At 46.8% G+C, this 15502-nt stretch overlaps 1 protein-coding gene across 2 annotated transcripts in view; it reads left to right on the top strand.

Annotated features, from left to right (window-relative positions):
* The window catches only part of PHRF1 (PHD and ring finger domains 1), a 52005-nt gene extending 46788 nt beyond the window's left edge, over positions 1-5217 (top strand). For both annotated transcript variants that reach the window (XM_056527124.1, XM_056527123.1), the window contains exons 18-20: positions 92-147; positions 3608-3736; positions 4563-5217. In XM_056527124.1, the coding sequence (XP_056383099.1) occupies positions 92-147; positions 3608-3736; positions 4563-4712 (335 nt within the window). In that variant the 3' untranslated portion in view covers positions 4713-5217. The remainder of the gene's footprint in view (positions 1-91; positions 148-3607; positions 3737-4562) is intronic.
* The last annotated feature ends 10285 nt before the right edge of the window (positions 5218-15502 follow it).

Genomic DNA, 15502 nt, shown 5'->3' on the forward strand with positions numbered 1-15502 from the left:
TAGCAAAACCCGTTTGAATTGACAAAGAAACCCAGAGTAGTCCATCTTGTTATGCTTTGATGTGTTATATGTATGTATTTTTTGTCCTTAGGTGAAGGAAAAGGAAAATCAAAACCGAAAAAAGGAGAAAAATTAAAGAATGAGGAGGTATTATGGAGCTGCCTAAAGGAAGTCTGTATGCCACACCACATTGTCATTCTTAGGCTAGGTTCACACTACGGAATTTCTGACTGGAATTCTGCTTATGAATCTCGGTTGGAAATTCTGGTGCAACAGAATCCCATTGCTGTCAATGGGATTCCGCTGCACAGTGCATACTATGGTATTTCAGAGGTGGACGTTCCACCGCTGGAATTTTGCCACATTAAACTTACTCTGCTCCACAGACATTGCCATCTATGGGGACTGAATTGGTCAGCGCTGACCGTTCGGTACCTCCAGACTGAATTTTTCACACAGCTTCGTATGTGTGTACCTAGCCTTACATTTCAGTTATGGTAACCTTTTTGGTCAGTCTACAATTATTTAGAAAAAAATATAAGAATGACATTCTGTAGATGTAGAGAACCTGTAGAGTACCTTTATTTAAGAAAAGTTATATATCCAAAGACCATTTATCATTTTGGTAAACACACTTCTAAGCAATACATATTATAATGCAGCCTTTTGTGGATTCTTCTGTATTTTAGAGCATGTACATCATAAAACATCCCTTGTACATATAATTTCATTATATTTAGGGTTCGCCTTTTTTTTTTTTTTTTTTTTGAATGTCCAACAAGACAACAGAGACATCTTTGTGATATTAAACTGCCATTTAAACCTGGGGTTATATGCATATCCTATATATTTCCAGTTTCCAATAAGTAGCAAATTGCATAAAAGTGATCTTGAAAGTTACATACATTTTAGCTCCTTTGGCCATCAGCTTTCATTCCCGATCCCCACATATCCATTCAAGCTTGGATACAGGTGCGTGTATTCGCAAAGCAGTATCTCATTGAGAGTTTGTGGACTAGGCGCCTTGAAATAGAACAAGAGTCCACCTATACACATTAAAATGCCAATCAACAGATTTTGCCAACCTTAAAAGGGTACTCCACTGCTCCAGCATCTTGAGCATTTTGTTCCAAACGCTGGGTGCGGGCTGCAGGGGTCGTGACATCACGGCCATGCCCCTCGTGACGTCACGCCACACCCCCTCAATGTCTCAAGTCTTTTGCATTGGCCGTGGCGTGACATCATGAGGGGGCTTGGCCATTACATCACAACCCCCACACCCAGCGTTCGGAACAAAATGTTCCAGAGCTGAGGCAGTGGAGTACACCTTTGTTATATGACCAGCTTTTATTGAAGGGTACCTATCACTTTGAAAATTTTCTGATTTGTCATAGAGTCATGTCATCGGTGGGGTCCAGGTGCTGACTCAATCACTAAAACAATAGGGTAGTAGCGCTCAGCTGATCACTATGCTTGTTTCTGCTGGGAGAGCAACAGTGCGAGCAGTGTACGGTTTTATAGGAAAAGTATAAACATTCTGTAGCCTCTCCATACATTTTTACACAAAGTGGTTCCTTACAGAGATTAATAGGCATGGCACTCAGTTGAGCGCTTCTTCTCACTCGTTTTAACACCTTACTGATGGGCTATATGCTCTTGCCACTAGGAAAAAAAAAAGTCGGCTCCTCCCTGGCAGGATATACCCGCCCACCTGCAGTGAGGTAATCAGTTTTAGCTAGTGTCAGCAGGAGGCAAGACACAGGTCTGGGAGCTCCCCAGACCTGGTCTTTATTATTTTCTAGTAAGGGTTGTTTAGTTAGGTTCTTTACTCCCTTTTGTTTCCCTTTTTCAGGTGGGGGTTCAGGAGCATGGTGCTACCTGTTCCTCTATATGCGGCTAAGGGGCACAGGACATAAAGCATGCACCGTTAACCCCTTCCCGCCAACGGCCAGCGACTGGGGTTGCACCTAGAGTCCGGGTCCCCCTATCTTCCCTGCTCGTCCTGTCTGTCTCAGCATGACGTGATGCAGGTGACTTAAAGAGTAGCTCCCACCATCCTTTCTTTTTTTTTTCTGTCCCTGCCCATTACCCATCCCCTCCCTGCCTTTAATTTTTTTTTATTATATTAAATATGCCTTTTTGTCTGCCTGGTAGTGTGCTCACTACCAGGCAGGCTTCCATAGTAGGCACGACGTCACTGATTCCTGCTGAGGCCGACACTTCCACCCTTAGTTCATCTACACAGGGTGCCTCCAGCTGTTACACCACTACAACTCCCAGCTTGCCCTGACATCTATTGACTGTCAGGGCATGCTGGGAGTTGTAGTGGGGAAACAACTGGAGGCACACTGTCGCACATCCCGCTCCCCCGAACTCTGCCACGCACACCCGCTCCATCCGTCTGTCTGTCGTGGAGCATATGCAAACAGCCGTGGCGGGTCTTTGCCAGGGATTTACTTTCCCTTGGAAACTACCGGGGGGTACATTCAAGCAAACTGTTCTGCCCTACCACTGAGTGCCGTACAATGTTCAAACTCTTTTGCGTTCCTGACAGACGCTCCGGTCTCTCTTGAGGTTCCTCATCTATCAGGGCACAGATTGGACCTGACATTATTATACCAGACAGTAGTCTCGCCTATCACCCATTTTACAGCTGCTGCATCAAAGGCATGACCAGTTGTATACTATGAACCCATACCAGTAAGCCAGACAGTGGTCTGCATGGTTTTGACCACTTCTAGGGTATCATTTTAACCGTATGGACCTACAGAATAAAGATAAGGTGTCATTTTTACCCAAAAATGCACTGCGTAGAAATGGAAGCCCCCAAAAGTAACAAAATGCAAATTTTTCTTCAATTTTGTCGCACAATGAATTTTTTTTCCGTTTCACCAGGGATTTTTTGGTAAAATGACTGTCACTGCAAAGTAGAATTGGTGGTGCAAAAAATAAGCCATCAAATGGAATTTTAAGTGCAAAATTGAAAGCGTTATGATTTTTAGAAGGTGATGAGGAAAAAATGAAAATGGAAAAACGCTGAGTCCTTAAGGGGTTAATAGAAGACATTTACAAATCTGTTTAACTTTCTGGCACAGGTTGATTTAAAAAAAATATATGTTTTTCATTGTGGTACCCCTTTAAATACAACAATTAGACAGAGGTTTAACATTAAAGAGAAACTGTTATCTAGTTCATGCTGCTTAGTATGAAACACTGTGGCGATTAAGAGAATTTATAATGTAAAAAAAAGAAAATCCTCCTGGGTAATGTCTACAGTCATCTTCCCTCTATGCTTGATTGGTAGATTTCTCCTTGTTGGCTAGTTGAGATTGATCAAGCCCGTCAAGGGAGAAGTTGGTCAGGACTGCCCCAGATGACTTTTCATTCTGTCTGTTTTTTAAATTCTATGAATTCTCAGAGTAAATCGGACAGCATAAAACTGATGATATGTTCTGTTTTACATTAATAAAATCTTCTTTGTATAATGACATAAACAAACAGACATATTTAGGGCTCCTAGGTTGAATAATACACACCTCTGGTTCATGATCTGGTATTTCAGTTTGTATTCTCCACCTAATGCATTTTCTGTGTCTTTCCTTCCCAGTACATGAAAAAGCTTCACATGCAGGAGAGGGCAGTGGAAGAGGTCAAATTGGCCATAAAACCATATTACCAGAAGAGGGAAATCACCAAGGATGAATACAAAGAGATCCTGCGTAAAGCTGTGCAGAAGGTGGGTATTGGAGACGAGTTTCCTGTATGATCACTGATGTAAGTCATTAGCGGCCTGAGTGCACTTCATAGTCAGTGAGGGCAAACATGACATACATTCCAATCATATGTCACCAAGGAGTTAACACTGAAATCTGCTTAGAAGAAGGTAAACATTAAATTAATTAATAAATAAATACAATTAAAAAATATTGATGCTGGTTTATTTAACTCTTTATGTATGCGTTCTGATATATATATGCAGATATTCAGTTTTATTTCTTTTCCTACACTGTAAATGAACGGCACAGGTATCAGTGTTTTAGGGCACTATGATCTACATTATTGACATGGTGGCAATGTGGGTGCAGGAGCTGAGCCATTGTCTAAAATACAATTTGTGGTAGAAAAAAACAAGGCAATCTACAGCTATTTTGAAAAGGAAAATTAGTGTTGTGACTCTTGGAATGCAAATGCTGAAATGAAAATTTTTCTTCTTAGACTTAAAGGAGTATTCCGGGATGTAAAAATTGTCTTTCAGACTGCTGGCAGTAAAAAAAAATAAAGAGATACATACCTGCAGTCGCTACTCCTGTGCCTCCGGTAACCCGCTCCGGCCTCCGCCACAATCCTCTTCCTGGTTGCTGTTGGTCGGTGAGTCGTACTGCACTCTGCCAATTACCGGCCGCAGCGTAGTCCCGCCAGCAACCAGGAAGAGGATTGCGGGATGTAAATTTTTACTTCCTGGAATACTCCTTTAAATTGTAAGTAAAGCAGTAATATGCTCTACTACAATATATGTTTTATGTATTATTTTAATGCTTGCTTTTACTTTTTAATACTCACAGATATGCCACAGCAAGAGCGGGGAAATTAATCCAGTAAAAGTGGTGAACTTGGTTAAGGGCTATGTGGATAAATACAAACACATAAGAAATAAACAGAAGAAGTCAGGAACATTTGAGGACCATGACTTTGGCCGAGATTCACCCATATAAAGTATGAAGTGCAGAGTGCAGACTAAGTAGATATCTTTAACTGGAGGTTATCTGGTCACACTCCCTCCCCCTTCTCAGTGGATGAACTATATTACAAAGAGGAGACGATTTTCATTTTTCAGGACAAAAAAAATGTTTGGTTTATTCTTATAAACCGTCTGGGATTTTTGTTTGCCGGGTTTGAACCATATTGCCATATACTGCACACCGCTCTGCCAACTTTCATTTTACAGAGACATGGAAGAAAATACTTAACAGGCAGAAGTAACACTGTGTCCTCAAGACTTGGGATCATTGTTGACAGCTGTTGTTATATCCCTTTGTAGTTTGTGTTACTAAAGTATACACAGAAAATTGAATAGATACATTTGTAACAAACTTTTCTTTCTGTGGGTACACTTTTCATTGGTGTGTAAGAGAGGTGAAGCCTAGCCTTTAATAATGAGAGCAATGGAAAAGGTTCTGGAATAAAGATTTGTCCTTTGACACTGAAATATGTATGAAGGACAATTTATAATTTTAATGGTTTTAGCAGATATTTCTTTGTTTCTACATCATTTTGCAAGAATATTTGAGAGTCCACTATAGGTGTTGTCCTCTTTTAAAGTGCCTGAAAAGTAAACCAATTCCGCTGTTAGGATTCTCCACAACCTCCTATGATCTGCAGAGGAACAATGGAATTAATTTAAATCATTGGTCAATCAATTTAAAGGGGTACTCCGGACACATTTTTTATTTATCCTTTATGCCCAAGCTGCCACCATTAAAATTATAAACGTTTACCTAACTCCTGACACTTCCCCTGTCCCACTGATATCAGACAGTTATCTTTCTGATTTTGGGGCCTGGCAAGTCGCACAGCTAATCATTGGCCGCAGTGATGATCTGCTTTGGCCAGTCATAGGCTTAGCGGCAGTCTGATGTAATAGGCCCGACCTTTTTCCTGATACCCGGGCCCATGACACTGCCATTCAGCCTAGCACCAGCTGAGGCAGGACATCACTGTGGCCGACTATTAGATGTACACAGTTTGAGGTGTTGGGCCCAAAAACCAGGGCCGGAGGATGGGAGACTAATGTGGGGTCTCAGAACAAGGAAGAAGACAGGAAACAGAAGATGGGAGACCAATATCGGCACCACGGTGAAGCAGTAGAAGGTAAGTTGAACTTAATTTTTTTAATGGTGGCAGCACGGGCATATAGGATAAATTTGACAGGAATACCCCTTTAATGCATCGTCCTGCAAAGAGAGGGACTAATGGATGTAAAAAAGCACCCCCTGTATTAATCTCACAATTTAGTATCTAAAAATGTTTTTCTCTATCGGCTCCATTGGGGGACACAGACCTTGGGTATATGCTGTTGTTGCTAGGAGACTTGACACTAAGGAAACCAAAAAACTTGGTCTAATATATTTTTTTTCCCCAGAAAAGGGACATTTAGTTTTCTTCCCTTTTATTTTCCTTTTTTTCAGGTGGGGTCTCAGGAACATAGCGTTCACTGTTTCCCCATTTGCGATTGAGGGGGCACAGACATCATGTACTGTCAACCCCCTCTCGCCAACTGCCAGCGCCTGGGGTTGTACCTCATGGGTCCGGGTCCCCCACCTTTCCCTGCTCGTCTCCATTTTCAAACCCGGCATGATGCAGGCGACAAAAAGCTGGCTGAAGACTTCATTAGGTGAGTTCTTCAGATTAAGGAGTACCCCCCCCCCCCTTTTTTTTCTTTCAGGTGTTGGGAGCTTGCAACCTCTGGAGACCCCCTGTTTTGGTCCCACTCCTTTTTATTATATCTAGTTTGGGGTCCCTATTAGGCAGGGGCTCCCTACCGCTTATTGAGGAACTCAGGGGGCTCGAGTCAGTGGTGTAGGACTGTGTTTCTGTATTTATTCATGTTATCAGTCTTTTCTTTCTTCAGCAGCTGCCTTCTCTCTCCTGCCTTTTCTTCTGTGCTCCGGCCGCGTCGTGTGCCGACGCGTCCGGGGCGCAGTTTACTTTCACTTTCGCAGCGGCTCGCTGCTGCCGGCACTTTCGCCCGCTCCCGTTCCCCTGCACTCACATATGCTTCGCGGATTGGAGCGGGCGCCATTACAAGCCGGCATCTTCCTTCCCCGGCGGGGTTCGCGCCCTAGGGTTTCAGGAGCGCGAACCTCTTCAGCCAATGGGAGCTGTGCAGGGGACTATGAGCCAATCAGAGGCGCCCCAGTCTAATCCGGCACCTCTCTTCTGATTGGTCCGGCTGCCCCTGCCTTTTCTCTCTTTTTCTCGTTCCTCTCCTCACAGCAGCTGCCTGGTGGGGGACACGGACGCTGGTGAGATTTTATTTTAGCCATGTCCGAGACCAGAACTGTTCCTCCCTCTAAGCAGGTACCTGGGGCCCTGGTCACCTACTATTCTTGTAAGGGCTGCAACTCCAAAATGCCTGTGTCTGCTGAACCCACTTGTTCCGCCTGCACCACTGCACCTCCTGACCCCCCTGGTATTCCTATTCAGGATGCTCCCCGAGACCCAGTGGGCTCTGCTGCCCCTCCAATATGGGTGTCTTCCCTCTCTGTCTATCTTTGACGTGGCGCAGGTCTCCCGTTCTGTAGTGACTGCCTTGGAGAGGTCCTTCTTACACCGTTCCTCAAGAGAGACTCGCTCTCCCGCACCCTATGTTAAACGCTCTCACAAGCGTAATAGGGGTCATTCCTCTGACTCCTCTCCGGAGTCTTTGTACAGATGTAGGCGCTTCCCTCATGGCCATCGTCCCTCTGCTACGTCTTCCTGCAAGCGTCTCTCTTCTAGAAGACGCTCCCCGGGTCGCCATTCTGAGTCCCCAGAACGGCGCACCAGGTCAGTGTCTCCTTTTTCTAAAGCTGCCTCCACCCGTTCCCACTCCCCTAGAGAACTAGTTGATGAGGCTTCTGCCTCTGATTCAGAAGACTGCACAGACATGACCGACACGGGGGACTCATTGGTTTCGGCCATAAGAGACACCTTTCACCTAGAGGCCCCAGGAACTTTGGACGCTGTCCCAGAAGTTTCCTTTCATTGTGCCCGTCCGGCACCCAAGATTTTCAGCTCCCATTCTGAATTTGAAGCCTTGCTGGAGTCTGCCTGGAGGCACCCTGACAAAAGTTTTCAAGAAACAAAGAAGGTTCAGGCGCGTTATCTCTTCGCTAAGGACCTCATTGCCCGGTGGACTTCACCTCCTACGGTGGACCCACCAGTCTCCCGCCTATCTAAGACTACTACCCTGCCTTTGCACGATGCTGCTTCTTTTTAAGGATCCAGCAGACAAAAGGGTTAAGTCCTTGGCAAAATTTGCCTTTGAGGCTGCGGGTTCATCTCTTCTCCCTGCTTTTGCCTCTGCCTGGGTTTCCAAGGCCCTTACGATCTGGGTTTCCCTACGCCATCAGGGCATTTCTCCTGGGGCTTCTTCGGAAGAACTGGCCAACTTAATTCTCCTGCTTTCTAAAGCGGGAGATTTTCTATGTTCTGCTTCCATGCAGTCGGCCAGCTGTGCTGCTTTTGCCATGGGTAACCTAGTGGCTCTCCTTAGATCCGCGTGGCTCAAAGCCTGGGATGCGGACGCAGCATCTAAAAAGTCTCTCACTGAGCTTCCATTTACTGGCTCTCGGGTTTTTGGTAAGCACCTAGATGAGATCATCTCGGAAGCCACGGGAGGGAAGAGTTCTTTATTACCTCAAAATAAGGCCCGCAGTACTACTTCCCGCTGTAAATCTACCTCCTTTCGGACCTTTGGGGTCACGAAGGGGGCCAGGCAGGCGCCTTCTTGGGACAAGAAGGCTCCTTTCCTCCAGACACGCCCATCCTGGAAATCAGATAACCGTTCGGGCCACTTTGCGGCCAAGGCGGGCACCCGCAAACCCACCTCTGCCTGAAGGGACGCCCCCACCGATGGATTTTTCTCGGGTGGGAGGTAGTCTGTTGCTCTTCCGGGATGTCTGGACCACACATGTACAGGACTCCTGGGTCAGAGATGTGGTATCCAACGAGTTACCTGATCGAGTTAGCCTCTCTTCCAAAGAATCACTTTTTCCTTTCTTGAGCCCCACGGTCTCCCCCTCTGGCAAAGGCCTTTCGGGGTGTGCTTCAGTCCCTCCTCATTCAGGGGGTCATTGTCCCAGGTTCCTCCCAAGGAACACTTTCAAGGTTTTTATTCCAACCTCTTTGTAGTTCCCAAGAAAGGGGATTCAGTACGCCCCATCTTAGATCTAAAGCTCCTCAACCGGCAAATCTTCCTGCGCCACTTCCGCATGAAGTCTCTCTGTTCGGTGGTGGCGACCATGGATCAGGGGAGTTTCTTTCCTCAGTGGACATCAGGGACGCTTACCTCCCATGTTCCGATTTTTCCGGGACACCAGTGGTTCCTCCGCTTTGCTGTCCCGGAGGGACATTTCCAGTTTGTGGCTCTCCCCTTCGGCCTGGCCACAGCTCCGAGGGTATTCACCAAGGTCCTTGTGCCGGTGATCGGCCTGCTACGGACGAGGGGGGTCTCAGTGATTCCTTACTTGGACGACCTTCTGATCAAGGCTCCGTCCAGAGACCAGAATCTAGAGAGTCTCACCCTCACTCTTCAGGCCCTGTCTCGCTTCGGTTGGTCAATCGGGACAAGTCCAACCTATCCCCCACTCAATCCTTGGTTTTTCTGGGACTTCAGTTTGACACCCAGTCCGCCCGGGTTCACCTCCTGCCGGACAAGCGGGTGACCCTTCTGTTGGGGGTTCGTATACTCAGGAACCCCCTCCCCGGTGTCCATTCGCTCTTGCGTGGAAGTCCTGGGTTGGATGGAGGCAGCCATGGAGGCCGTTCCCTTCGCTCAGTTTCATTTTCGACCCCTTCAACTCGCGATTCTATCCCGTTGGGACAGGTCTCCCTTGTCCCTCGATCGCAAGATTGTACTTCCTCGGACATCTCGCCGCTCCCTTCTGTGGTGGCTCCGCTCCCCCCTACTTCTTCATGCCCCGCCATTGGCTAGTTGTCACTACAGATGTTAGACTTTCGGGTTCGGGGTTAGTCTTCCCGATAAACATCTTGGAACTGAGGGCAATCTACCTTTGCCTGTTATATTGGGAGATCCTTCTCCAGAGCCGCCCAGTTAGTGTGACAACTCCACTACGGTGACATACATCAACCGCCAGGGCGGCACTCGCGGCGATGGCCGAAGTTTCCAAGATTCTCCTCTGGGCGGAGCTCAGGGTTCCTCATCTCGGCAATTCACATCCCAGGTGTAAACAGTTGGGAAGTGGACTTCCTCTCCCGACCCCGGCGAATGGTCCCTTCATCCGGAGGTATTTGCAGAGATCTGCGACCTCTGGGGAACTCCAGATGTGGACCTTTTTGCATCCAGCCACAACCAGAATGTTCTCCTCTTTGTGTCGAAGTCGCGGGACCCCCGTGCTCTGGCAGCAGACGCACTGGTGATTCCTTTGTCGGGGTTTGCCCTACCTTATCTGTTCCCTCCTCTTCCTCTCCTTCCCAGGGTCCTGAGGAAGCTAAAAGCGGAGGGCATTCCCGCCATTCTCGTGGCTCCAGATTGGTCTCGGAGGGCTTGGTACGCCGACGCCGTCCGGCTCCTGGACGACTTTCCACTGCGCCTTCTGCTTCGTCCAGACCTCTCTCAGGGTCCCCTGTGCCACCCCAATTTACCGTTGCTGCATTTGACGGCGTGGCGGTTGAGACCACGGTACTAAGGGCCTGTGGCTTTTCAACACAGGTGATTCGCACCATGCTCAAAGTGCGCAAGCCCTCTTCCTCGAATATATACCACTGTACCTGGCAGTCTTATTTTAGTTGGTGTGAATCTCAATCTCTTTCTCCAGTGGTGTTCTCCCTTCCCCGACTCCTTTCATTTTTGCAGTCAGGGCTGGAACAGCAATTAGCTCTCAGCTCTTTAAAGGGTCAAGTTTCGGCCCTTTCCATCTGCCAAAGCCCTCTGCCATCTGATTCTCATGTTCGGACCTTCCTTCAAGGAGTGGCCCACGCGGCTCCTCCTTACAGGTCTCCTACACCTCCTTGGGATCTGAATTTGGTCCTTGGCGCACTACAGGGTGCGCCCTTTGAACCCCTTAGGGAGGTTTCCCTTCGTCTCCTTTCCTGGAAGGTGGCGTTCCTTTATGGCAATTACCTCCATCAGACGGGAGGTTGGAGTTGGCGGCTCTTTCTTGCCGCTCTCCCTTTCTAATTGTCCATCAGGACAAAGTGGTTTTTCGTCCGGTTCCTTCTTTTTTTTTACCTAAGGTGGTTTCTGCTTTGCACCTTAATGAGGATATCGTCCTCCCGTCCTTTTTGTCCCACTCCACCTCCTCCCGGGGAGCGTTTGCTTCATAAACTTGATGTGGTACGGGCGGTGTGTACCTACCTCTGTTACGTCTTCTTTTCGTCAATGTGATTCCTTTTTTGTTCTTACGGATGGTCACTGTAAGGGTTTACCTGCTTCCAAGGCAACCATTTTGCGGTGGATCAAATCTGCCATTTCAGAAGCTTACCGTTGCAGGGGGAAGACCCCTTCTTTCAGGGTTTCAGCTCGCTCCACGCGTTCTGTCGGAGCTTCCTGGGCTCTCCATAACAGAGCTTCAGCCTCTCAAGTCTGTAAGGCGGCTACCTGGTCGTCCTTGCACACTTTTACTAAATTCTACCAGGTTCAAACCTTTGCATCCGCTGATGCTAGTCTGGGCCGTAAGGTGTTGCAGGCGGCGGTCGCCCAGCCTGCCCCTTGATTGTTTTCTGTGCCCACCCTAGGGATGGCTTTGGTACGTCCCAAGGTCTGTGTCCCCCAATGGAGCCGATAGAGAAAAAGGGATTTTTGTCTTACTGTAAAATCCTTTTCTCGGAGGATCCATTGGGGGACATAGCTCCCGCCCTTTCTTTGATGTTCTGGTTTTTGGTTACCTGTCCGAGGGTGTGTTTAGTTAATTTTTTGTTCTGATTACCTCCAGACTGGTCTTGGTTTTCTGCCTCTCAGTCCTCTTCTACTGCTTGGGAACTAAACTGATTACCTCAGGCTCTGTAGGCGGGTATATCCTGCTGGGAGGAGCCGACTTTTTTGGTTTCCTTAGTGTCAAGTCTCCAAGCAACAACAGCATATACCCAAGGTCTGTGTCCCCCAATGGATCCTCCGAGAAAAGGATTTTATGGTAAGACAAAAATCCTTTTTTTTTTCCTCCTTCCTAGGGGAGGTGGAGGAAATAAAACACTGCTGTCTATCTCTCCTCCAGAGCCTTTACGATGTTGCCATTCCCCTTGTTCAGCTTCATGTCTTTCATCACAACACATAAGAAATGCTAGCTCAGCCAATCGGTCTCTGAGGCTTGTCTCCACAATAACCAGTGATTTGTTAAGCATTTCCTATGTATTGGATGGGAAAACGCAAAGCTCTGGGCAGCAGGAGTGTCACCAACAGGGAATCAGCAATAAGTGCATTTATTTATTTTCTAATACACCCCTGCACCCTAACCACATTTACATTTGAAAAAAAATTTATCTGGTGAACTCCTTAGCTTGAATTGTTGTTTAACCCATTTAAGCACCACAGTCAATACCATCTTAAAATGTAATTTAAGGGTATGTTCACACGCTGATAACTAGCAGCAGGTTTCCTGTAACATTGTCTTTTATTTGAACGGGTCCTCTAATGGGTCCTGCCACTATTGCAGTTTAAATTTCTAGCAGCAGGAAACCTGCCGATAGTTACCAGCATGTGAACATACCCTTATGGTAGGGTGACACAGAGCACATCCACAGTATTTCACGCTGCGGATGCCCCGATGGCAGTCAGTGTGACAGCAAAGCAAGCTCCCTTCTGTGGCCAGGTAGCTGTGTGTGTCTGCAGGATTTTCCACCCTCAGGCACAGTATCTACAGCAGGAAATCTGCCGCTACATGGGCACAGCAGGGAGCTTACACTGTCGTACCTCTGTGACTGTCGTTGGTGCATCCACAGCGTGAAATAGCCTAAGGGTTCATTTATAATCCGCTATTTGAGGTTGTAAAATCCGCAGTACTTTTGACTGCTTTTTCAAATCCGCAACTGCCGATCCCTTGTGCGTGAGTGAATACACCCTATCACACTATGGAATCTCTGTGCGAAATTCCCCACAGAGATGAAAAGAAAATTTCAGATCTAGTAAATTAAAAATTATGGAATCACTCACTGGTGAATTATAAATGATAAAATCACTAAATGCTTAGAAAAAAACGTATGGAATCAGTAAATCACACTTGTAACTCCATATCATTCATAAAATGGGAAATGTTATTGTTTCCCCTTTTGAGTCATGTTCCAGGAGTTTCACCAGAACAAGACAGTTTCAGCTAATACAGATTTGTGATTCATCACTGGATATCATCCACACTTTTTAGGCTAGGTCCACACTGTGTTACCACCTCTTATTGGATGTATTCATCAGCATCCCACTGAAAAAGGGATGTTGACGTAAGCTGTTACGCAGTGCAGATGATGCCTTTAATTTCAATGGCCAAAAAAAGTCTCCTTTCGGGTCGTATGTGCTATTTTCAAACTTAAAGACCAATTACATGTATACACATGACAGTGGCAACTAAGGGACCTTTAATTCGTCCTGGGTGGTATGGTGGGGTGGATCAATGTGTAATGTATACGGAATCTCCGCTTGCAGAATCCCGCGAGCGGAGATTCAATCTGGCAGCCGCCGCTGAAATATTTTGGTGCAGAGCTCGTGGATGTCCGCCCAAAGAATGAACATGTTCTTTCTTTGTGCTGAAATTCCGCAGTGTGAACATGTCTGTGGAAGACCCATTCACACGGTTAGGAGTTAACACCAAAGAATTCTGTGCTAATTATGTAGTGTAAACATACCCTAAGAAGAGGTGGTAAAGCTCTGTGGACCTAGCCATCGCCTGCCAAAACCCCGTTCACATCTGCTTGAGTGCTGTTTTGCATTTTTGTTATTAATATATTACTTTTATTATATTCAGCTTCTTTCTTAAAGTCCTCACCTTCGCATAGCCATAACGATTTTTATTTTCCACCTACAGACACAAATTATGGCTTTTTGTGCCACCAATTGTCCGTTGTAATGAGATCATACATTTTAACACAAAATCTATGGGAAGCCAAAAAAAAGATTATTTGTGGGGCAAGATTAAAAATATTGCAATTTTGCAACTTTTGGGGGCTTCTGTTTCTGTGCCGTGCACTAGTAAAAATGACATGTTATCTTAATTCTGTAGGTCCATATATTTACATAGTACGGATGAAAAAAGACATACGTCAATCAAGTTCAACCAAGGAATTGAAGGGAAGGGGTATGATTGTATGAAGGGGAAGAAATGTGATTTTATATTTCTGCATAAGCATTAATGTTATTTTGTTCTAGGAATGTATCTATGTTCCTGCTGTGACTAGTTCCTGAGGTAGACTGTTCCATAAATTCACAGTTCTTATGGTAAAGAAGGTGTGTCACCCCTTGAGACTAAACCTTTTTTTCTCCAGACGGATGGAGTGCCCCCTTGTCTTTTGAGGTGGTTTAACCTGGAACAATTTTCCCCCAAATCTTTTGTATGGGCCATTTATATACTTTTCTCTATCTGCTCCATTGGGGGACACAGACCGTGGGTGTATGCTGCTGTCTCTAGGAGGTGTGTGACACAAAACAGTTGGCTCCTCCCAGCAGGATATACCCGCCTTCAGGCTCTGAGCTAATCAGTTAAAGCTTAGTGTCTGAGGAGGTGGACATGGCCTGGACTGCTCCAGACCAGGTCTTCTGTTTTTTTGTTTTCCTAGTTAGGGACGTGTTAGTTTTTTATTCCTTTTCTTTTCTGTTTTCAGGTGGGGACTCAGGGACTGCGGTTCCCCATTTCCCCATTGCCACTGAGGGGGCACAGACATTGCGTATATGCGCTGTTAACCCCCCCCTCGCCAACTGTCAGCGCTTGGGTGGTACCTCATGGGTCCGGGTCCCCCTATTTACCTTCTTGCCTCGCTCCCGCATAGCAGCCAGGCGTGATGCAGGTAACTAAAGCTGACTGAAGACTTCACTGAAGATTCCTTTAGGTGCGTTCTTCTGACTGAGGTAAGTACTTCCCCCCCCCTTTTTTCTCCATAGGTACGGACTCGCAACCTCTGGAGACCCCCTGTTTTGGCCCACCTACACTTTATGGGCTAGCCTATGGAAGGGCTGTACTTTATTCTGGGGGAGCAGTGGCACCTGAGGGTGCATTTTTTTATGGGGCACTACACTTGTGTGTGTGTGTGTGTGTGTGTGTGTGTGTGCGTGCTTGGTGCACTTCACTTATGTGTGTGCTTGTGCTACCATGTCAGCGCCTTATATGCGGCTGTCAGCCGCGGCGCTGTATCGGGCCAGACGCTCTCAGCACCGGTTTACTTTCGTTTTGTCGGCAGCGCCTTATATGTGGCTGATAGCCGCAGCGCTGCCGTGGGCCGGGCGCTTCAGCGCCGGCTTACTTTCTTTAACCGGCAGTCTCTGCTGGCGCTTTGTCCGCCCGCTCTCTTCCCCCGGTGCGCTCGGGACAAGGACCGGGCGCCATGAAAGTTCTTTAAGGCCTTCTATAGCTCCGCCCACAGGGCTAGGAGCTCTCAGAGGCGCAAAGCAGCCTCCAATCAGCGCCGTGGGCGCGATTTTCAGTTAGAAGGGGTCAGTTAGTGAGTGCCTTGCTTCAGGCACGCCCCTCTCTTCCTATTGGCTGGCCTGTTCACTCTCTTTCTAGCTGCTCAGAGCGAGTTCTCCTCACTGCAGCTGACAGGGGACACAGACTAGGGTGAGAAAGTTCCTATCTCCTTTTTTTCT

The sequence above is a fragment of the Hyla sarda genome, chromosome 6, assembly GCF_029499605.1.
Source record: "Hyla sarda isolate aHylSar1 chromosome 6, aHylSar1.hap1, whole genome shotgun sequence".
In the NCBI taxonomy this organism is placed as follows: Eukaryota; Metazoa; Chordata; class Amphibia; order Anura; family Hylidae; genus Hyla; species Hyla sarda.